General features: G+C 38.3%; 1 protein-coding gene across 1 annotated transcript in view; it reads right to left on the minus strand.

Moving 5' to 3' along the window:
- Positions 1 to 25,984, minus strand: part of LOC140188010 (hippocampus abundant transcript 1 protein-like) — a 79,119-nt gene that overhangs the window by 35,158 nt on the left and 17,977 nt on the right. The window contains exons 2-3 of the mRNA XM_072243887.1: positions 2,654 to 2,749; positions 1,030 to 1,092 (exon numbers count right to left, since the gene is read on the minus strand). Of these exons, the coding sequence (XP_072099988.1) occupies positions 1,030 to 1,092; positions 2,654 to 2,749 (159 nt within the window). The remainder of the gene's footprint in view (positions 1 to 1,029; positions 1,093 to 2,653; positions 2,750 to 25,984) is intronic.

The raw sequence follows: 25,984 nt of genomic DNA on the forward strand, positions 1-25,984 counted from the left end.
CAGCTTGAAACAAACAAAAAACACTTGCACAGAACCTCACACAGTCAGTGGCTTTGTTAAACTAACCAAAATATTCCTGCTTAGAACAAATATGAACAGTGGCTTTGTCCGATGAGACAAGACTTGCAGCAGTTTTATGGAATTATCCAAAACACATACAAAAACTGTATAAACAAAACACTTGCTCAGTCAAACAAGAACATTCCCATGCATTAAACAAATGCACACAAACCAAAACACATAGGCATGCAGCAACTTTGCCAAACCAACCAGGTCAAGACTAGAGAGGTGCTATGTCAGAAATTAAAAAAGGACTTGCCCATTCACAGAATAAATTCATATAGTTGTATTGTCAGACATACAAAAACTTCATACTCATGCACAGAAAACATGCACACCTGCAACGGCTGTCAGACAAAGGAACACACAAGAGCAAGCACAGTGACTTTATTAGGATGGACTGTTCTCCAGTTACCAAAACCCTCAGTATTAGAAACTTAAAATAAAATCAATTCTCAAAATACACAGATCAAATGGCAATTGGGAAAAAAGAGATACGTTGGAGATAGCTAACCCACCAAACATTCATATTCAGCCTGCTGGTGATGAACAGAATTATTGACCTGGCTCCAAGGGAAATCTAAGTGGCTGAAATTAGATTCATAGTAAGACAACTAAAGGGCATGGTCAATCCACTTAGAAAAGGTTCATAAACCAACACAAATGAACCAATACAAATGGCTGAAATGGTACAGTGTGCAACACACCATCTGAAATAAAAGGTCAAAATATTAAACTGACTTTCTTGCCCATACTTTCAAATCAAATTTCTAAACTTCCAATATTTCCTATCATCTGATTTCTCACATTGCTTTGCTTTATAGATGTGCTAATAAAAGTAGTCTTAGAATTTCAATGTACCAGCCAAAAATAATGTTGCTGGTTAAAGACTAGTAGAGCTTCTAACCTACACATGCCAATCAGAAAAGAACATATTTTGCTTGAAGCTATGTGATTGTATTTTCTTACCTTTACCCCATGAATAAGTCCATTCATTAGAAATGTATGCTGAGGAAACGTCTGGTGCAAAACCTAAAGAAAAACTAAATGTTACATATCAAAATTGTTTTGCAGGATTAAAAAAAAATTGCAGTCAGCTGAGAATCCTGCTACCCTGTTTTGATAAGGTCTAGTAGCAATCTAGCAAGGCCTCTTCCAGACTGTGGCAAAGCTAATGTGTACCACATTGATGAAGACAATTTTCTTCGGTGCTGTCATAATTTGTATGAATCCAACAGAGAAGATAATGTAGGTAATATAGATGTAATATTTCTTATCACAAAAACAAATCCAGAACTTTAATTGAATTATGAATAAACAAAGTCTAGAACAAGGTAGTGAGAGCAATAAATGCCGACCTTAAACATTTCACATTTTGTTTTTAAGCCCAAATTTCCAATATCGACATTTTTTGCTTTCAAAGGCCATCAGACAAAAATAAAATACTGCAGCTGTTGAAAGCCTGAAATAAAAAACTTAATGCAAGAAGTAGTCATCCAACATTTGTGGAAAGAGAAATTACTTACGACCAGCCATTTGAAACATAATGAAAGTAATACAATTCAGAGGTCCAGTTTTTATAATGTAGTGAGGGAGGCAGAAAATAGAAGGGAGGATCTGTAATTGGTGGGAAAAATTAAAAAGAATCACAGTACACCCATTTTCCCAAAGTACTCTAGTTTATTTTTCCTCACATCCACTGACATCTATTTCCCCACCCTGTCTTTAAGGAAGTGCACCGTGTAAAGAAATCAGGCACACTCTTCCTTCTTTAAACAACTTGATCCCTGGAAGTTACTGAAGCTGAATTATGTCTCTGAAGAGAGTACCCATTTCTACAATCTACTCGATTCCATCTACTCTCGGTGAGAAGATTCTTTATTGGATCCCCACTGAACTTCTTCCCAACCCCTGCCCAAAACATCACAAGACACCAATCTGCTCTTACTGCAGCCAACAGACCCATAATAAACATTTTCAGTGGATGAGGATGAGTGTGAGTGAAAATCCACAATATACAGCTACTTCCTCCGGAACACCACTCACTTTAAGTAGAGCCCGTAGCAATCATTTTTTGGAAAATCTTAACTTACAAACTGGTACCTATGTGTATCACACTCAGCACTGAATAATTTGGACAATGCCATCATGCACAACTGCACTGAAGCACTTTGGCAATGCATAGTAAGCAGCACATGTATAATCCTGGGGATTAAGGTTAGTTTACATTCCACAAAGTGATGCCAATTTATTCATTCTTTTGATTACATCTCCAATAATTTCAGCTGTAATGAAGTTTTTTTTTGCCCAGTTTTCACCTCAGGAGTTTAACACAGTGTGAAGTTCTGCAGGAACCCACTGTCCATCAAAACTTAAATATACAGTCATCCTTCCTGTGAGAGCTTGGGTCAAGATTGCTAGTTGGCTAGTTGTGAATTTACCAAGTATCAAAGCACAGTTAACCAATGGTTCAGTGAATGCATAATTGAGAAACTAATAACAAAGCTGAGATCTATGTACTCTAATTATATTATGTGGTGAATTTACCCATTGAATCTGCAGATGAAATGCAAATAGCATAGTTTATACTCACAGTTAACATAGGAGTTGTCAATAATCCCCACGCAAAGAACTCCAAAAAGATTACAATCACCGCATGGTAGACACTAGGCTCACCTATCCCTTGCGGCTGAGAACACAAGAGAAATACACCAAAATTAATCCAGTTATTATGAATGCTTCCAAGTTGTAACATCAGACTGAACATCATAATTGCTTGGACACAAAACGTAGCATTAAAGAAGACTTAACCCCACTACAGATAGTGTTGTACTGGAGGCCACCTGGTAGCTCTGTAACTTGGGAAATGTTAATATTTTATAAAATATAGAATAAAATTATTTAGATACAGGCAATATTCTCGAGTGAGCTTCAATGGTTTCAAGGAATCAAGCTGTTTAAAGAAAGGACAGCGTCCGCCTGGTCTATTTTCAATTCCTAAAGATGCTGATTGATTTGATGACTGAAGGAGGACCTATGTAACATGGAAGTTTAGAATTGGTTGATGGAGCAAAACACAATTAGATTTGCCCAGATTGGGGAGAAATCACAAAACACCAAATTTATTTTTGTTCTGTTTAGATGGCAAACTGTGAGGATAACTGGCATCTCATTCATTACTTTAAACATTTATTATCTTCAACACTAACCAACCTTGGTTGCAGCATGTACTATCCACAAGATGCACCAACTTGTAAACATTCTCCAGCAGCCACCTTTTAACCACCTAAAACAAGGGCAGTTAGCACATCAAAGCTCCTCTCCAAATCATACACACTTCACCCTGACATGGAAATACAGTACATCATCCTTCCTTCATTGCTACTGCGTCAAAGTCCCGGTAACTAGTGCTTTGCAACAAGCGCCAGTTGCGAAGAAATATTTCAATGTAAATTTGCAAAGGTAATGGAAAATCAGTACGACACAGAAACCAAGGAAATGTGGGGGCAGGAGGATTAGCTTTGCATTAGCTGGCTAAGGCTAAATAGACAGCTATAAACTTCACAGTTCTTAACATTACATATCCCTTAGTATTCAATATTATGCTTCATATTCAATAATGATTGTGAAAAATCTTGCATCATGCATCTAATGACAGCCATGTCTTCACCTCACCTTTTGAATCCATCTTTCTGACACTACCCATGAAACAACATCTATCACACAAAAAATTACTTAGGTTCAAGGCAAATTTCTGAACTATTTTCAGATGCATTTGCACACAGTTGCTCCATATGACGTTAAAGAGAATTAGTGTCCAAACCAGACAGGTGAGAAGTCCAGTGCCAAGGAAACTGGGAGTTAACTGAACAACTTCCTTGCAGATTATTGCCGATTAACAAACACTGATAATTCATGCATTTTGAGCGTGGGCTCTCTTGCCGTGCAAAGTATGAGATATACCACTGCCATGCTTATTCAAGTTTCAGGATTCAAGAATGCTTGTCATTTTCAGTACATAAGTGTAAAGGAGAACCAAGTAATTGGTATTCTGGATCTGATGCAGCACATAAAAAATACACACAATACAAATACAAAAGATGGCTTATATACAAACCCCATTTCCAGAAAAGTTGGGATATTTTCCAAAATACAATAAAAACAAAAATCTGTGATATGTTAATTTACGTGAACCTTTATTTAACTGACAAAAGTACAAAGAGAAGATTTTCAATAGTTTTACTGACCAACTTAACTGTATTTTGTAAAAATACACAAATTTAGAATTTGATGGCTGCAACACACTCAACAAAAGTTGGGACAGAGTTAAAATAAGATTGAAAAGTGCACAGAATATTCAAGTAACACCGGTTTGGAAGACTCCACATTAAGCAGGCTAATTGGTAGCAGGTGAGGTATCATGACTGGGTATAAAAGTAGCTTCCATCAAAGGCTCAGTCTTTGCAAGCAAGGATGGGTCGTGGCTCACCCCTTTGTGCCAAAATTCATGAGAAAATTGTTGGTCAGTTCAAAAGGAACATTTCTCAACGCAAGATTGCAGAGAATTTAGGTCTTTCAACATCTACAGTACATAATATTGTGAAAAGATTCAGAGAATTCAGAGACATCTCAATGTGTAAAGGGCAAGGTCGGAAACCACTGTTGAATGCACGTGATCTTCGAGCCCTCAGGCGGCACTGCCTAAGAAACCGTCATGCTACTGTGACAATTGTAGCCACCTGGGCTCGGGAGTACTTCAGAAAACCATTGTCACTCAACACAGTCCGTCGCTGCATCCAGAAATGCAATGTGCATCTTATAGGCCTATATCTCTGCTGAAGGTTGATTCTAAGATTTTTTCTAAAATATTGGCAACGAGATTGGAGAATGTTTTACCCCAAATTATTTCTGCTGATCAAACTGGATTTATTAAAAATCGTTACTCTTTTTTTAATATTAGGAGATTAATGAATATCGTTTTACGCCTTCACCCACAATTCCAGAATGTGTCGTTTCATTGGATGCTGAAAAAGCTTTTGATAGAGTTGAATGGGTATATTTATTTAGTACCCTTGAGAAATTCAATTTTAGTCCGATATTCATTTCCTGGATTAAACTGATATATTTTACCCCTTTGGCCTAGGTATTTACTAACAACCAAAGATCCCCTTTCTTTCATTTATTTTGTGGTACTAGGCAGGGTTGCCCTCTTAGTCCATTATTATTTGATATTGCCTTGGAACTGCTAGCTATTGCCATTCATGACTCCCCTAATATATTTGGTATTACTCGTGGAAATGAGACTCATAAATTATCACTATATGCAGATGATCTACTATTGTATATTTCTAACCCAGGAAAATCTATTCCGGCAGTATTAACTTTGCTTGCTCAGTTTAGTAGCTTTTCTGGTTATAAACTGAACCTAAGTAAGAGTGAACTCTTTCCATTAAATATGCAGGTTCCTATTTATAGAAATTCTCCATTTAGATTGATCACTGATTATTTTACTTATTTGGGAGTTAAAATTACTAAGAGACATAAGGATCTATTCAATTTCAACCTTTTACCATTAATTAATCAGGTTAAGCAACTGATTACCAAATGGTCCCCTTTGTCTCTATCATTGATTGGCCGTATTAATGCTTTTAAAATGATTATTTTACCCAAATTTTTATATTTATTTCAAGCGATACCGATTTTTATCCCTAAATCTTTTTTTGATATTATTGACTCTAAAAATTCTTCTTATATATGACAAAATAGAAATCCCAGATTAAGTAAAAAATACTTACAGAAATCTAAGAAAGAAGGTGCTTTGGCATTGCCTGTCCTAAGATTTTACTACTAGGCAATTAATATCCGATACTTAATATTTTGGACACAAGATTGGAATATAACTCCAAGCCCACATTGGGTAAACCTTGAAGGCCATTCTGTACAAGGGTTTTCTTTAGCCTCCATTTTAGGAATTTCATTGCCTTTTGCACTATCTAAATTGAATAAACAAATTTTCAACCCTATAGTTAAATATACATTGCGAATATGGTTTCAATTTCGTAAATTTTTTGGCCTGAATGAATTTATGTTATCAAGTCCTATCATATCTAATTTTTTTTCCAACCTTCGGTAATGGACCAAGCCATTTTGATATGGAAAACGAAAGGCATAATATGTTTTCACGATTTATTTTTGGATAACTGCTTTATGTCTTTTGAGCAGTTATCTGAGAAATTTGATTTGCCTAGATCCCACTTTTTTTAGATACTTACAAATAAGAAATTTTTTAAATATTACGTTGCCTACCTTTCCGACTTCCAATCCTTCTGGCACTCTTGATAAAATTTTAGACTTTAATCCTTTGCAGAAGGGATTAATAGCAATAATTTATGATATAATTATGAAATTACAGCCAGATATATCTGACAAAATTAAAAATGAATGGGAAAGGGAACTTCAACTTTCCCTACCTACAGAGAAATGGGATAAAATTTTTCAATTAGTTAGTACTTCTTCTATATGTGCTAAACATACTTTAATACAATTTAAAGTAGTACACAGAGCTCATATGTCCAAAGATAAACTAGTTCGTTTTTATTCCCATATAAACCCTACTTGTGATAGATGTCACTCTGAAGTGGCTTCTTTAACTCATATGTTTTGGTCCTGTCCACTTTTGGAAAAATATTGGAAAGACATTTTTGATATTATTTCAACAGTTCTATGCTTCGATTTAAAACCCCATCCTATTACGGCAATCTTTGGATTGCCAATGGTAGAACTTAGATCTTTGTCTTCTTCAGCCTGTTGAATGATAGCTTTTGTTACTTTAATGGTGAGAAGATCTATTTTGTTGAACTGGAAGGAAACTAATCCTCCAACTACATTCCAATGGTTTTCTCAAACCATATTAAGCTTAAATTTGGAAAAAATTAGAAGTGATATTTTTGACCCTTCGGTTAAATTTGAAGAAACTTGGAAACCTTTTATGCAACATTTTCATATGATGTAATCTGACCTTCCCGAATCTTTTTTCTAAACTTAAATTATATGAGGAGAGGAGGGGAGTTAACGACATTATTGAACATGTCCGATATAAGCTGTTGGTCTAGCCCTGTTTTGTTTTTTTTTCTTGGGGTTTTTTGTCTTTTTTCCTTTTGGGGTTTTTTTTTGTTTATATATATTTTTTCTTTTTATTTCTTTTTTAATGTTTAATCTCATTATGAGTTTGGAAGTCTTTTATATCTGTGTTACTTAAAATTCATTTTATATATGTTGATGAACATTTTTCCAATCTCTGTGTACCAACTTTGTTATTGAGTTTGTAATTTTGAAAAATTAATAAAAAGATTTAAAAAGAAAGAAAGAAATGCAACTTGAAACTGTATTACGCAAGGAGGAAGCCATACATCAACTCTATGCAGAAAGGCCGGCGAGTTCTCTGGGCCCCAGCTCATCTCAGATGGACTGAAAGACTGTGTAGCCGTGTGCTGTGGTCAGATGAGCCCACATTTCAGCTAGTTTTCGGAAAAAACGGGCACCCAGTTCTCCGTGCCAAGGATGAAAACGACCATCCAGATTGTTATTAGTGAAAGGTGCAAAAGCCAGCATCTGTGATGGTATGGGGGTGTATCAGTGCCCATGGCATGGGTGAGTTGCATGTATGTGAAGGTACCATTGACTCTGAGGTGTATATTAGGATTTGAGAGAGACGCATGTTGCCATCAAGGTGACGTCTCTTCCCGGGACATCCATGCTTATTTCAGCAGGACAATGGCAGACCATATTCTGTACGGGCTACAACAGCGTGGCTTTGTAGACACAGAGTGCGTGTGCTTGACTGGCCTGCTGCCAGTCCAGATCTATCTCCTATTGAAAATGTATGGCGCATCATGAAGAGGAGAATCAAACAACAGAGACCACGGACTGTTGAGCAGCTGAAGTCTTATATCAAGCAAGAATGGACAAAATTTCCAATTGCAAATCTACTACAATTAGTATCCTCAGTTCCAAAACGATTAAAAAGTGTTATTAAAAGGAAAGGTGATGTAACACAATGGTAAACATGTCTCTGTCCCAACTTTTGTTGAGTGTGTTGCAGCCATCAAATTCTAAATTTGTGTATGTTTACAAAATACAATTAAGTTGGTCAGTAAAACTATTGAAAATCTTTTCTTTGTACTTTTGTCAGTTAAATAAAGGTTCACGTGAATTAACATATCACAAATTTTTGTTTTTATTGCATTTTTGAAAATATCCCAACTTTTCTGGAAATGTGGTTTGTACATAAACTGATTGTATGCCCAGGGGTGTCTATACCCAAAGTGACTGACGTGAGTTGAAGTAGTGGTGGTGGTGGTGTTGATCAGCCTTACTGCTTGGGGAAAGTAATCATTTTTTGGGGCTGGTGGTTCTGGCATGGAAGCTGTGTAGCCTTCTCCCTGCTGGGAGGAACAGTCCATGAGCAGGCCGGTTGGGTGGATCCTTCATAAGGTTACTGGCACTTTTCTGTATTTATGACCTTGATGGTGGGTAGGCTGGTGCCAATGATGCATTGGACAGTTTTGACTATCCATTGTAGTGACTTCTTGTCCACAGCACTGCAGTTTCTGTGCCATGCTTGGCACCATGTTACCAAGCTCTCTACTGAGCATTTGTACAATGATGTGAGCATGGATGCACATAGTTCAGCTCCCTTCAGCCTTCTCAGAAACTAGGGGAGTTGGTGAGCATTCTTGATTATGTAGGACGTATTGTGGGACCATGAGAGGTTTCCGAGATGTGCATTCCCAGATGTTGCCGTTTCCACTGCTGTGCCACTAACGTAGAGAGGGGTTGTGAGTGGTGCGAGTCAATAACTATCTCCTTTCTCTTGTTGACATTGAGGAAGAGTTTATTTGCCTGGTACCATGCCTTGAACTCTTTCATCTTTTCTTTGTAGGCAGTATCATCGTTGTTAGTAATGAACCCCACCACTGTTGTGTCATAGGCTAACTTGACAATGTGATTACACGGGTGTCTGGCTGTGCAATCGTGTGTGAGCAGAGTCTACAGCAGTGGGTTCAGCACACAGTCCTGGGGAGCACCCGGGTTGATGGTGGGGAGGGAGGAGCGGTTGTGCATCCTGACTTGAGGTCTGTTGGTTAGTTACTTAGTTAGTCCAACACCTAGTTGCACAGTGGTATACTTAGACCAAGTAGGAAACAAAAGGAATTCTGCAGATGCTAGAAATTCAAGCAACACACATAAAAGTTGCTGGTGAACGCAGCAGGCCAGGCAGCATCTCTAGAAAGAGGTGCAGTCGACGTTTCAGGCCAAGACCCTTCGTCAGGACTAAGCCTGGCCTGCTGCGTTCACCAGCAACTTTTATGTGTGTTGCTTAGACCAAGTAGGAGTTTGTTCATCAAGGTCTGCATAACAATAGTGTTCCTGTCCCCAGTGACAATATACACCCTGTGAGTAATGGCAGGACAAGCTTGATTCCTTCACTCATAGTTCCCTTGAGAAAATATAAACTTCAATTAGTTGAGGGAGGGGAAGAAGGGAGGGGGAGGGGAAGAAGGGGGGAGGAATCAATCTGCTCTTATTACATCATAGTTATTAAAAATTCCCAGAGAGATCCTGGAAAACATCCATCATTTTGCACTGCTTCAGAGGCATCATTTTAAGCCACACAAGAAGGTAGTAGTGAATTTCATCAAAATATCTGCCTTTGGGCAATTAAAAAAAACAAATTTGGCCAAATGAGACAATTTGAAAATTGAAAATCAAGACCTCAGGGCTGGCACAAGTATATACCACAATTAAAAGTGTTCTGTGCCCTCTTATGTTCCTGAGAGCCGAAGGGCCTGCTGAAGGCAATAGAAAGATACCACCAATGCTATTTCTACAAAATTCTCCGACTGCACTGGGAGGAAGAACAAACCAATGACAGCATCTTCTCCCGGGACAACAATGAAAACATTACTCAGTTAGCTCCACTGCAGAACACATTGTCCATATGTCCGACACCACACTCAAAAAGAGATTATTCCGAGTCTGCCACGGAAATAGAAGAACAGGCAAACAAGGATGTGCCTAAAATTTCCTTGAAGATACATGATATTCATACCAACTGCTGGGGGTGTCTGGCCCATAACAACTCAAAGGTGAAGGAGTAGCATCCTAGATAGTATTAAGGATAAGTTCATAGGCCAAGAGCACACAGAGGCCCAGCTGAAATGGCAAAGTGATAAACCACCTCAAACTATACATTACCTCTTCCACTCGGCCATTTGTTCTATCTGCAGACCTCCGCAGTTCCCAAAGTGGCCTCATAAACTATCTCAGAACTCACATCTGGAAAGAAGTCAGTCAATCCTGAAGGACTATAATAAAGATAAATTTCAGTGCTGCACTTAATTGACACTGAAGATTCATTGTCACAACTCATTAGTAGTACAGTGGATTCCGGTTAATCGGGCAGCTGCTTATTTGTGACAACTCTTAAAGAACAAAAACTAGATTGAATAAAATAACCAGAAAACACACATCAAAGTTGCTGGTGAACGCAGCAGGTCAGACAGCATCTCTAGGAAGAGGTACAGTCGACGTTTCAGGCTGAGACCCTTCGTCAGGACACTGGTGAACGCAGCAGGCCAGGCAGCATCTCTAGGAAGAGGTACAGTTGACGTTTCAGGCCGAGACCCTGAAATGTCAACTGTACCTCTTCCTAGAGATGCTGCCTGGCCTGCTGCGTTCATCAGCAACTTTGATGTGTGTTGCTTGAATTTCCAGCATCTGCAGAATTCCTCTTGTTTGCGTTTTTAAAATAACCAGGATTCCCTTTGTTTACTTGGAACACCATGCTGCTTAACTGGGGCAGGAGACTGTTTCCAAACAGTTTCTAATTAGCATCAGTCACGTGCACTTGTGTAGCCATTAAACAATACACCATGCTTAGAGTGAACAGCTTTTTAAAATAGAATCAGATGCTTATGTTAAAAAGCAGTGATTTTTGTCACTGATAGTTGATGAGAAACAAGCAGTAAGACAATTCAAAACTGTTTTGTTCACTGTAGTTTCAAGCATTCAGGCTTGGAGATGACAGAAGTGGCCAAGATGGAATAATCTCACTACTTCAGGTTAGAAATTAACAAGAATTTGAACGCATCAACAATCATCTTGAATGTTACACTGAAAATAAAGATTTGGAGGATGCAATCATCAACAGCTTTGTATGAAGGCAGTCCATTATCTTCAGTAGATGTATGAGCTGATTTTATTCATTTGCAATCAAAAGAACGTGACGTGGATGAATTCCTTTGTCAGTTATTATTACAAACGATTACGTTTTATAGTACTGGAGCACTATTGGCAATGTTCTAATTTGTTCCGCACTTCATTTAAATACATAATCTGTTACTCAGTTAAACGGTACTTTACCTTTTATTATACCCATAACTACTTCAATGAAACTTCGGTTAATTGGGACAGCTGCTTAATTGAGCCAAAATTTATTGGTCCCAATGTGTCCCAATTAACTGGAATCAAATATATTAATAATGCTAGCCGCGTTACCGCAAAATTAACTGCAGGTGAATTAAGAATCCTTCTCCAAAAGGAGCCATCATTTTACTACCTACCAAGCATGGAGAACAATTCTAAATCTATGCATAGAAGTGCAGCATTGTACACAACCTACCTTACTGTTTGACCAAACAATGCTTCAAGGACATTCAGTACAGGTGACCCCCACATTACCGTTGATCAAGTTATGGAAATTCACCCTTACGTAATTCACAAATCACTCGTCAAAAATTTGAGATACACAACAAAATTCACTCCCATAGAATCTCAAAAAAAATTTATTTTAAAAATATGTTTCTTATGCACGAGTAGATGACATGACTGTGTTCTGGAAAACTGATCTGTGTAGTTTTCTAGAAATACAATCAACACCACCTCCCCTGCACCCCCCACCTCTGCCCCACAACCAAAGTACTATACAATCTAGTCCATAAGTATTTCTGTTTTCAATGGCAAAGTCTATCAATTACATACTGCAACAGCGAAGTTTCAAAGCAATATACACACAAGATCAACAAAGTCAACATTTGCTTTTGGCAGGCTGCATAAAACTTAATCAGCACAAACCAAGTCAAATCACTGGGGGGGGGGGCGGCGGAGAGAATCAAAACTGGCTCGGTTATTTTTTGCCTCAACTCAAGTTTTTATTTACTTTTTAAAAAGTTTGTTCAAATGTTGCAACATGCATTTGTTTCTTTGAAGTATGTGCACATAAGAGGTCGCATACTGAATTAATCACTCACAAATCTTCACCTAGTTGATAAAGGAAGATTTGAGCCTTCTCAATTCAAGCAATCGTGTCTTTCATCAATTATGCTACAGCGCTGGAATACACTGGTAAATGAAGACAAAGTTACAGAAAATATGGTGGTGGTGGGAGTTACACATCTCTCTCCTTCCAACATATTCAGCTGTACAAAACTGTGGTAACCACTAGACAAGACAAAGCTTAGTGCCTACACCAAACTGCTTCCTGTGAATACAAATCTATCAGTGCTCAGCTATAATAGCTTTGATATTATGAACAAACATCCTCTAGAAACTGGTCTACAACCTGTACATTTCCAAATTATTTGGTTCTTCACACACTTCATTCCCTTTCCAGTTAAGTTAATAAAAAAACTAATGGTCCTTGTTTGAAAATTTTTAACTCAGCAGCCTAATGTTCTTAAATTAGATCTACAACCACTTATAATTCTACGATTTTTGCACTTCAATATTCTGTAAGAAACAGCACTGGAAACCAAGGAAATTGAATACACTAAGGGGGACAGAAAGCAACTAGTCAGCGTAGTTCATGTGGAGCCAATGATTAAAAGATTATATGCACTAACTTAGTAAGTGTTTCATAAATGTCTAGACACTGCTGAGTTCATAAAGTAATGAATATGTGTGAGAGAAGAAAGGAAGATGTAGTCTTTAAAAATGTGCAGAAGCATTATTTGCCCTACAGAATGCCAGAGGCTGATAAATTTGGTTGAGAAACATGTACGGGGGCACAACTTCAAAGGATTAAAATAATAAAATTTGAATTTATTAGAAAGTGGAAGTGGTCTGAAAGCTAGTGCAAATTGGATTAGAAAAATGAGAAATGGTGGAGGAGAGAAGAGGAAAAAAAAATCACCACACAGAGCAAAAAAAAAGATTTTACATTAAGCCAACAAAAAGATAAAGTAAATTCGGTAAGGGAAAGGAAACTAAGAATGCGATCAAGCTTAGAAAACAATTAACGTTTTAAGCTTAACAATGAAATAAATACTTCACAACTCTGATTATCAAATGCTCTTGCTAACCTCCTTACCATTCAATGGGATTACTGATCTCAATTTCAAATTCCATCCCATATTCATAAATTACCCCAATGGCTAAAATATTTAGCCTTTGGTATTTTCAATATCAGATCATCTATGGCTAAGACAAACCTTTTTCGTGAAAAGTAGATGAATCTCAAGGTTGTATATGGTATACATACTTTGAGAATAAGTTTACTTTAAACTTTGAGACCCAAATGGGCGATAATCTTCTAAAAATTCTCTTACGTGCCATGGTAAATTTGAGCAGATCATCACTGATTAATGAATCAGTAATAATTATGGATCAAGGAAAACAAATGAGTCCCATTTTATATTTAGGTGAATTCAGCATTCTATTAAGTATATCAGAGATGCATTGAAATAAATGAGCATTTTAGAAAACCTGTTCAAAAACATTAACATTTTTAAAGACAATTGAAAAGTAACATCTCTAAATAGTACTGTTATTGTACCATCTAAGAAACGTGAAAATGAAATTATAAGCTTTGGTGCAAATTCATACAGGATCACGGAAAAGAAAAAAAACACACTACTCTCAGTGAGACTTCTGTTGCTACACTAACGATGACAAATATTTTATATCCCGTTTGTATATGGTTGTTTTCAGAGCTATGCATATTGCATTAGTTTTATCAATAAAACTATATTTAGACTTGACAAGGTTCATCACTGAAAACAATGACTTATATGAATATGATGCAGTGTTAATATTGTCATTACAAGATTTTTTAGACAGTTAAAAGTGTCAGAAATTGAATGCCAGAGTTTCAGAACCTCACTGTCTGATATTTACACTTTGATCCAGTCATTAACCTAACTCTTTCAATATATTCCAGTTCAGCTCTTGTCGACAAATTTTTGCATCCAAATTGATGTGCTCTGTAAATCAATCGTGTTTCAATATTATCCAAATGAATCCACTGCAACATTCCCAAATTCAGTTTGTACTATCTAAATAGTAATCTGTCTACCAGAGTTGTTGAGGGTTTCAAAACGTACCATCCAATATCATGTGTTCTTGCAACCTTCCAGCTGGTTCCAAGACTTTTACAGAGTACTGAGCCCAAGACTTTTATACAGTACTGCTGCCACAAAATAAAAGCAAATTTCATGATATATGTGAGTAACAATAAACCCGATTCTGATATGGTGATCTATCGTGGACTGAGACTGGGACAGGCAGGGACAAGGGGATGGGAGAGGAGAGGGAGTGGGAAACACCAGAGAGACTTTCGGTAAAATCAGTAAACCAATTGTTTGAGATCAAATGATCTTGCCTGGTGTCTCAGGTTTGGGTCTGTCTATACCCGTCATCACCCCCCACCACCACCTCTGGACTCCTCCTCTGCTACCCGTCCCATACCCCTCCACCCTCACTGTTCCTAGCATCCTTTGCTCCTGCCAGAACTATCTATTTAAGACTTTTGCACCATTCTGAATAAAGAAACCCGTTTGAGTGGCACACATTCACCTTCCTTACTGTCCACTATGCCACGGGTGTTTCGGACAGCTATGAAGTTCCTCCATCTCTGGAGGTGCTCAGGGCTTCCTCTCAGTTCTCACCATGTCAGTCATGTAAATCCCGGTTGCAGACTCAAACACTGTCACACTCAGATGTAGGAGGATTCTTTGCTGCAGTTTCTGGAACAGTTTTGTTTTACCATTCAGGGTTGTTAGCCCTGAGCTGAACCCCAGAACCTGAAGGACTGGTGGACCACTCTTAGTCTGGCCTCTACCGTTTGACCTATTTAGCATGGGTGACCCTACCAAAAGTCAAAGCATAAAGCCCCGACTCCAGACGACACGGCTCTCCAGGTCATTGAGGCACACAAGCCTCTAAACCACGACAAGGCTGTGGTCCTCTCCGGGAACCACATTCACCAGCAGAAACATTAATTCTCCTTACCACTACTACACTATAATTTCAGTGTACATCATCACAGTGCATTGTAGTTATTTGCTGCAGCTACTCAGACTAACACCTCTAACTTACCCATGTAAAAGAACAAGAAGTCACACAAGTTCTAATTTGTAAATATGTTGCCGTTCCTTGATTGTTACAGGATCTAAGTCTCGAAATCCCCTATTCAATAGTACTTGAAGCATTTTTCATCAGGACTTCAGTTACGAAGCCGCACCATCGCTTACTCCAGGGAAGTTGAGACTGGGTATCAGGTACTATTCTTACTATGACACCACACATCTCAAAGTAAATAATGTTTAAAAAAAAAATAGCTGTTGTGTTCTGAAACTGCCCACAAAATTAATGGCCAGCCATGCTGTGCAATGAATTATGCCCAGTGAAAATAACTCAAAATCATCTAAATGTCAGGATTGAAAGATTAAGTCATTAGAACTTGGGCCAAAGAGCCTGAGATAGCATGGTTTATTTTTAATTTCTGTATTCTGGTGCCAGAAATTCTCAAGAAGTTACTCATGCTGACATTCCAAAATATAAACAATTTAAAATGTCAGCAGTAGCTGACACAAAAACAAGGAGCTACAAAATCCATGAAATCAAAATTGGATTACAGAACTCCCGTATATCAAAGAAACGTGACTTGCACCATGTGTATCAAACTATTTTTTTTAGGAATATTCAGGATCAGAAATTAACACTGGTATATGCTGTGGAATCAGTTTTGCAGCAGTACAAAAGAAGGATAATGAGGTAGTGTTAATGGACCAATCAGAAATTTGATAGTGGGAGGGAAGAAAGCTCCTAAAAAATGTTGAGTGTGCATCAGTACCTCCTCCCAATGGTAGTACTGAAAAAAGGGCATATCCGGATGGTGAGGGTCACAAATGATAGGTGGCAGTTTCTTGTAGCATCATCCTGATGATGGGTAGTGTTGTGCATATGATTGTGTAAACTGGAGACTCCTTACCAGAATGTGATGTAATCCAGCAGTCCCCAACCACTGGGCTGCAAAGCATGTGTTACCGGTCTGCGAGGAAACAATACAAGTCAGCTGCCTCTTTCCTCATTCCCTGTCACGCACTGTTGAACTTGAACATAGGGTTACCAACTGTCCCATATTTGCTGGGACATCCCGTATATTGGGCTAAGTTGGTTTGTCCCATACGGGACCGCCCTTGTCCCGTATATCTCCTGTTAAGGTAGAGCGTCCCTTTGAAACCTTTCGTGCTGAAATGGCGTAAAGCGAAGAAGCAATTGCCATTAATTTATATGGGAAAAATTTTTGAGCATTCCCAGACCCAAAAAATAACATACCATATCATACCAAATAACACATAAAACCAAAAATAAATAACACTAACATATAGCAAAAGCAGGAATGATATGATAAATACACAGCCTATATAAAGTAGGAATAATGTATGTACAGTATAGTCAGGAAGATGAAGGCAAAATGGATTTGTGGGGGGGGGGCGGAAATCAGCATGTACGCACATGCGCACATCACGCATGTGCACACTGGTTCCCGCGCAAGGCTTCACGGTCATTGTAGTCTTTCCTGGGGTAAAGTGTCCCAGGATTTGACTGCTACTTCTGTCCCTTATTTGGGAGTGAGAAAGTTGGCGACCCTAACTGTAAAAGACATGTTGAGGTGAGTTTAACCCTACTTGAATACCATCCCCCCCCCCCCCCCCCCCCCCATCGGCCAGTCCGCAAGAATATTGTCAATATTAGACCGGTCCGTGGTGCAAAAAAGGTTGGGGCCCCTGATGTAATCAGTCAGAATACTTCCCACCATAAATCTTTTGAAATTTGTAACAGTCTCCTCAAAATGAAGTAGAGATGCTGGTGTGTCTTCTTCATGACTGCATCATTGTGTTGACACCCAGGAACGTGCAGCTGCTCACCAGTTCCACCCCTCAATGAGGACTAGTATATGTTCTTTCAATTTCCCTTCCTGAATCCACAATCAATCTCTTGATCTTGCTGACACTGATTGCAAAGTTATTGTGATACCACTCAACCAGCCAATCTACCTTGCTCCTGTACACTACATCACCATCTGAGATTCTGCCAAAAGTAGTAATGTCACTAGCAAATTTATAAATGGAATTTGAGCTGTACCTAACCACACAGTCCTGAGTGCAGAGAATAAAGCAGTTGGCTGGCAAGCATACTTGATTTTACCCTTGTTGATTGTTAACAAACAGGAGATTTTATTATTGATCAGCATGGATTGAGACAATGAAACAGAATTAGGCAATTCAGACCATCAAGTTTGCTCTGCCATTCAATCATGGTCAATTTATTTTCCCTCTCAACCCCATTTTCCTATATTCTCCCAGAAACTTTTGATGCCGTTACTAATCAATAACCTATTAACCTCTGCTTTGAATATACCCACTGACTCGGCCTCCACAGCCATCTGTGTCAACGAATTCCACAGATTAACCGCTCTCTAGCTAAAGAAGTTTCCTTCACATCTCTGTTATAAATGGGCATTGTTCTATGCTGGGGCTGTGTCCCCTTGTCCTAAATTCTCTCACTTTTGGAAATATCCTCTCCACGTCCACTGTATCTCAGCCTTTCAAAATTCAGTAGGCTTCAATGAGATCCACCCTTAATTCTTCTAAACTCCGGTGACTACGTACCCAATGTCATCAAATTAACTCTTTCATTTCCAAGATTCTCATAAACCTCTCTGGACCTCTCCAAAGCCAGCACATCAGTTCTTAAATACACAACCCAAAACTGCTCACAATACTTCAAATGTGGTCTGACCAATGCCTTAAAGCTTCAGCTTTAAGTCTACTAGTAAGCAAGTCAATGATCCAGTTACAAAAGGGAGATACAGAGGACCACATTTTGAAACTTGTTGATTAGTATTGAGGGAATGATGGTGTTAAACACCAAAATATATTCTGACAATAAGTTCCAAGGTAATATAAAGCTTAAACATTGTAAATTACTACAAACGTTTGTATTTCAGAGGAATAAATTTCAAATAAAGTCACAAAGGAGTAAATTTACATTGTTTGTTTTTAAGTTATTCTGATGCCATGTAAAGGAACCAGTGCAAACATATTTCACTATAAGTTAAAGAGTGTAATGAAATTTACAAGTGAAGACATAATTAATGCACCTTGGAGAAGTACCAGATATGTTCATCGCTCTTATGAACACACAGCAAGACTTCCAATTTATTTTCAGAAGTGCATCATGCAATTTGAAATCAGACCAACTTCACTGAAAGCTTATTCAATCCTACTATCAATACAAAATTATCTCATTAGCAGATACAAGGAGGACACAGGAACAGGACTGACCATTTATCATTGAAGCATGTTCTGCCATTCAATTGAATGGAGATTAATACAAAACCAGAACAGGCTGGAAACACTTAACAGGTCAGGCAGTCTCTGTGAAAGGGGAAACAGAGACAAGACTTTCAGTCAAAGACCCTAGTTAACGTTGGGAAAAGAGCAAAATAAGATAGCTTAAATTGTAGAGAAGCTGGGGGTACTGCACAGATAGGCCAAATTGATAGGACAAGGCCGTATCAAATGAGTAAACAAGGGCAATTAGATGATTGCTTCTTTGTCTATGTTGCTAACAGTACGGGTTTTGGCTATAACCAGGGCAGGCTGTACCAGTAGAGAAAAACAGCCAAAATTCAATGATGGATGACTTACAATAGAAATGGACTGTTCTTACTGGAAAATTCAAAAGTCTGTAAGGCTACAACAAGCTCGAAAGATGAGGTGCTGTATCTGAAACTTGTACTGGGCCTTGTTATAGTGGTGTAACTGATAATGACAGAATGGGACTGCAACAGAGAAGCAAGGCGGTAAGTAACAATTAGCTAAGCAACCCAATCCAGCATCTCGGGTCTGTGCAACCTGACATGCTGGGCATATTCCACTGAACTAATATTAGTATCAAAGTGCAATCCTATTTAACTGGTCCCCTTTACCCATTTGCTCCAAACACACCAACATACTTTCCCTTTACTCTTGTCCATTTCTCCTTCCTCAACCACCACAACTTAAAACCAATGTGTTTTCCCCTCTTTCACATTTTCAATGAAAGACCTCTGACTCAATGTCAACTTGGTTTCGGTTTCCAAAAATGCTGCCTGATTCAAGAATTTCTAACATTGCTTTTTTTTGTATTTCCAGCACCTAGACAATTATGATTTACACATACAATGCCCATGCATGGATCTCAGTAAACAAAAACTAATCACTTTAAGGGCATTGAATTAAAGATTTAATAAGAAAACTGATGAGGCAAAGTGATATTGGAAAAGGAAGTTCAGGAGTCAAAACCAAATCCAAAGACAACACGAAGAACAAAGAAATGGAACTGCTTTTTAAAAAAAAATCTCCCAATGTTTCTTGATGCTTTTTTCTGTGTTTGTTCCTTCACTGGCATCAACTAAACACATAAACACAACCAATACATTTAGCTTAATTCTCTTTAATTTTCACCATTTGTCTGCCCTGGTATCTTAATATTTACAATTTAGTTAATAAGGGATCTCATCACAAATGTTACTAAATGCGGACTGATTTTGGGAAAGTGTCATAAATTACAGCTTGAATTAAACAAAATGCAAGTAGGCAGACTAACGACACAAGAAACTAATAGCAAGGCAGGCACATATAAATGGGAAAATAAATATACACTTAGCACCTGCAGTATAGTCAGAGAATTAAGACAGCTGTAAGGAAGAAACAGAACTTATGGTCCAGTAGCCAAACGCACAGCCATCAATAGTGTGATGATTAATATCAGGGATCCCCAGGCAGCCAGATTTGGAGAAGTGGAGAGGCTAAAAGCAAAGATGAATCCAACAGAAGATTTTAAAATAAGGATGAAATTTTTAAAACTTAAGCATTGCCATATATAGAGAACAATGCAAGCTGGTAATACAGTACTAGTGGACAAAAAGGATTTGGGACAAGAAAGGAATAATTTGGGATGAGTTAATGTTTATACAAGCAGGAAGTGCTAGAGTTATCTTTCTCAGAAAGATCATAGATAAGCACATTTTACAAGGCTGGGTAAGGGTCAAGTGGAGGAGAAAATACAGATAGAATAGGAGGGTTTCGGCTCAATTAGGCAGCTGCCCCATCAGGCCAAAGTTTAATGGAAATAGTTTGAAAGGTATAAAAATTTCAAACGACTGCTTAACTGAATAACAAATTATACAATGTTTGTATATTTAAATTAAATACAGAACAAATTAGCACACTATCAATACTATACTATAAAACTGTAACAGTTCCCAATACTTAAAGGAATTCATCCAGTATACTCTACCCTGTTGGTTTGTAAATGAACAAAAGCAGTGCAGATACCTTCACACAACGCTTTCAATCTACATGCCCCAAATCTTCATTTTCAAAGATTCAAAGTACATTTATTATCAAAGTAGTACCTATGCAGTATACAAGCCAGAGATTAGTTTTTCCCCACAGATAGCCACGAAACAAAGAAGCATCAATGGAACCCATTCAAAGAAAACAACACCCAAAGTGCAAAAAAAAGTTGTGCAGATGGCAAAATTGAGTGAAAAGCACAAATGCAAAACATCAAACTACAGTAATTGAAACAGTTTACCAATGTTCACAACAGGAATTCTGCAGATGCTGGAAATTCAAGCAACACACATAAAAGTTGCTGGTGAATGCAGCAGGCCAGGCAGCATCTCTAGGAAGAGGTGCAGTCGACGTCTCCGGCCGAGACCTGAAATGTCGACTGCACCTCTTCCTAGAGATGCTGCCTGGCCTGCTGCGTTCACCAGCAACTTTTATGTGTGTTACCAATGTTCAGTTTAGTTCAGTTCAATTTAGCGCTGTGCCGTTTGATGACTGCAAGGCAGAGCGGGAGAGAGGGACCAGCCAAACATCCTTGGTATGTGTCTGGTGCTGTCAGGTTTTTTAAAAAAATCTTCTGCATGGTTAGGAGGGGATAAAGAGAGAATGTCTGGGGTGGGTGGGGTCTTTTGTTATGTTGACTGCCTTACTTGGGTAGCAAGAAGTGTGGACAGCTTATGGAGCAGAGGCTGGTTTACATGATGTCCACAATTCTCTTCAGTTTCTTGCTGTCATTGGCTCAACAGTTGCCATAGCAAGCCATGTTGCATCTGGAAAGGATGCTTTCTATGGTACGTCAATAAAAATTGGTGAGTGTCAAAGGTGACATGCCAAATTTCTTTAGAGTCCCAAGGAGCACTTTTACAATAAAATCATATTTTTGTTAAAGTTTTTCTTTTGGGAAAGCATACATTTGCAAAAGATTTACTACGTATCGGGGAAAAAGTGGATCATGCTCTTGCTAAATTCGAACCTTCAGTGAAATATTTCAATGCTATTCAGAAGCTTTCAGGCATCACAAACTCTTAACCAGCTACAGATCCTCAATTTACTTGGAGTAGTCTGGTTAAAACAAAAGCATGAGCTCTCTTCTAACAGAATCTCTAGTTAAATAACAATATATTCAGCCTGGCATTTCAATTCACTGCCAACACTCTGCCAGACGTACAGTAACCTTTACTTTATTGTTGCCAAACAATTGATATTAGAGCGTACAATCATCACAGCGATATTTGATTCTGCACTTCATGCTCCCTGGAGTACAAATCGATAGTAAAAATTTAAATTATAAATCATAAATAGAAAACAGAAAAGGGAAAGTAAGGTAGTGCAAAAAAACCAAGAGGCAGGTCCAGATATTTGGAGGGTACGGCTCAGATCCGGGTCAGGATTCGTTCAGCAGTCTTATCACAGTTGGAAAGAAGCTGTTCCTAAATCTGGCTGTACGAGTCTTCTATGAGATTTACGGGCATGAAAAGTCCATGTTCTATCACTGATTTATCCAGAACTAGTTTACTTGACCTGGTTTACTGAAGTCAGATGCACTCACTCGCACACACAAACAAACATGGGACCTTCACCTACAGTCGTACAAAGCTTTAGTGTGTGCAATTTTGTTAATTTGTTTATAAATTATCAGGGAGTGTATTGCAGAGCAGACTTGCTAGAATAATACCTGGACTGCCAAGATTTAGTTACAAGGTGAAATTTCATAAATCAAGGCTGCATTCCTTCAAACTTACAAGATTATTCCTCAAGCTATATGAGAAACAGATAGAGGGTGGAATTATGAGAAACCATATCCAATGGTTGGAGAATCTAAGACTACCAAGGATAGCGTACACATTTGTTGACCTTTCAAAAGTCAAGTTAGGAAACATGTCTAAAGGCAAGTAAAGCCTTGAAAATTGCTGTAAATAATTGCTACTAGGTTAATAATTAATTTAAAATCTAAAGCAGATCAGCTTTCATTAACTAAAGTATTGAAACATGAGGAAAAGTGTTCTTATGAAGTAACACAACAGAATAAACAGTCAACGTTTCCCAGCTTTTTATTCCACCATTTCCCCCCTTCCTTTCCAGTCCTGATGAAGGGTCTTGGCCTGAAACGTTGTCCGTTTATTTGTCTCCACAGACGCTGCCTGACATGCTGAGTTTCTCCAGCATTTCGTGTGTGTTGCTCTGGATTTCCAGTGTTTGCAGAATCTCTATGTTTAAGGGATAACATGTCAACTACAGGACTTAAAACAAATATAATTCTTCACTTAAGTGTCTCAGCTTTCCTCACTCATTCTCTGCTGCCCAACAGCACTGCTAGAAAACAAGGGGTGGGTGGAGGGGGATCTGCAGTAACCTTTCAGCGTTACTTTCAATACTCTGTCAGCAAGTACACAATGCTTTCGAGAGTGGGGGTGGGGTGGACAAGATATGAATCCACTTCTTGAATCCCCGGTGATCATCATCCCATAAAGCTTCAATTATGTAACTAATTCTGTGCAGATTAAACATCAACCTGCACAGACTCATGTTGGTTTTTAAGATTTATCAGTCAATTAGAGCCAATAATATAATGGCCCATTATATAATACCCCTGTCTAAGCAGTGACTTCTGGATAGGAACATAACTGAGGTATGATAAACATGTAATTGCTTGGAGTAACTGCCTACTTACACATTAACAGTACAATTTACAGTATTTAATATAAACAGTAAAACAAATTCAGATTTGATATACAGCTTCAACATGTAAGACAAAAGGCCATAAATACTGCACATTAAAGTTATTCAAGTCTATTCAAATACACTTCAAGTAACTCAGCTTTAACTAAAAACACATACAGGTCAGCCCTTGCCCGGAGAGGTGCTTGATACAAGATGAAGGTGAAAGATCAAGAAAAAGGTTTTGCGACACCAGGTCAATTGGGCAAGAAACCAGGACCCATCATAGATAATGTTACCTTGCATCAGCTTCAGCCAACTCAAAGGCTCTGGGATCTTAACTATACTCTCATTATGAAGGTTCCAAAATGAATTAGAACTGGATGGCTAAACACTAAATGATTACTTAAAAAGCATTCAGTCCAAGAGGAAGTGAAAACCAGTCTGAAACCCTAGGATGAATTATGTTTACGGGTGATTTACAGATGTATTTTATAAAGTTCCATGGAATCCTTAAAACAATGTAAGCCCCAAAATATGAAGCAGTTTCATTTTATATGATTATCTCCCCCAAAAGTGCATGGCACCTTTACAAAGTGAATAGAACAGTTCAACAGCACCTTCCAAATGGCAATTATGGGCAGGCAAAAGAAGCTGGCAATGATACACAAATCTCCAAAAAAAAAGATATTGGTTATAGACAATTATATATTGTGTAGTTGAGAAAAATGTTTCTCCATTTTAAAGGTCTTTCTTTAAAAGACCAATCCTCAAATAAATGTTTAGATTTTAAGAATATACATGGGATTCCAGTTAACTGCGCCATCAGTTAATCGGGGAAGCTGTGTATTTGGGACAACTCTTAAAGAACAAAAATTAAAATCGAGAAAATAGCTGGGATACCCTTTGTTTATTTGGGACACTATGCTGCTTAAATGAGACAGGAGACTATTGCCAAATAGTTTAACTTTGTGCACTTGTGTGGTCATCTGAAACTACACTAAGAGCAAACAACTTTTAAGTGTCAGTTTTGAATGTTTGTGTTCAAAATGCAGTGATTTTTGTCACTGTTAGAGAGAAATAAGCAGCAAGATACTAAATGCGGTTTTGCTTGCTGCAACTTCAAGCATTCAGGCTTGAAAATCTCAGGAATGGCCAGAAGTGAAAGTGAAATGATTTCACTACTTCAGTAAGTTAGGAACTATGAAGAATTTGAAGGTATCAACAATTATCTTAAATGTGACAATAAAATGAAGATTTGGAGGATCCAATCATCAAATACAATGTATGCAAACACTCCATTATCTGCACTAGGTTGCTGTGCCGATGTCGTTCATTTACAATCACTCAAAACAAATCACAGAAGCGTACACTGGATGAATTCCTCCATCGATAAATATTAGGAACTGATAGACAGTTTTATAGCACTGCAATAGTGTTAAAATTCATTCTTCATTTAAATACATAATGTTCTTCAGTTAACCAGTAGTGCGAATTTTTTTATATCTTTTCAACTATTTCCATGAAACTTCAGTAGATTGAGGCAGCTGCTCAATTGGGCCAAAATGTACCTGGTGGGTCCCAATTAACTGGAATCCAATGTAGTTATGAAACATCTTGTGTTTTTAAAACTTAAAATTCAGTTTTGACCTTTCAAAAGATGTTAGTCTACAAACAAAGTGGTCATCGGGATGAGAGTAACATTTGGTACACTTTGCCTCTATTCTTTGGGGACATGTACACTTGTTTATCTTGACCCATCGGTTTCAATCTGGAAGACTTCACAGATGACTACTGAAGCAGAGGAGCAAGGAACTATTCACACCAGTGCCAAGTAGAGTACTCTATCACGCCTGATGACCAAGATCTTCCCAGTTACTGACAAGACAGCGCCGCTTCTACAAACCCAAATATTGATTGGCCTTTCCAATCTATTCCAGCAGTTCTTGTTACACTTCAGCCCCTTCAAAGCAGATCCTAGAACCTACAGGTAGTCAGATCTAATGGTGAAAGGGATGTTGGAATGATCTGGCCACTTGATAAGCAGGGTGTTGCTATTCCTGTGGATGGCCTCCACAGGAGGTAGGGTGGGTATTGCTGACCATTCTGCGAACTTGGCATAGATCTGAGCAAAAGTTTGCAGTATTATCAACATACAGGGATGTTATAACTTGTGCCTCCAATGACTGGCAATGTCACCCCTCTTTTGTTTTCATTCTTCCTGGTGGATTCAAAGTGTTCCAAACAACACAAAGACAGGAAAGAATGGACAACACTGCCTGACTCCAGACAATGTTAAAACTAACCATTTCCCACCCACTGATTTGGACTGCACTCCAGATATCTGTGTAGGGTGGTGGATCAAATTTCTGATTCCCTCTCCGAACAAAAATAAAATTAAGAGAACAAGTCCATCATATCTGTGTTTGATGTGCTGTTGAAGGCCTGCTTCTGGTCTAACTCAAGGATGTCAGAAGATTTTCCTCCCATGAGCAGTACAGGCTTACTCTGGGTGGATCATCAGTCTCACAGCAGACTTGACCTGGTTGATGATGGCCTTGGGCAGGATCTTTTCATCTACA

This window comes from Mobula birostris, chromosome 26 (genome assembly GCF_030028105.1).
Source record: "Mobula birostris isolate sMobBir1 chromosome 26, sMobBir1.hap1, whole genome shotgun sequence".
NCBI lineage: Eukaryota > Metazoa > Chordata > Chondrichthyes > Myliobatiformes > Myliobatidae > Mobula > Mobula birostris.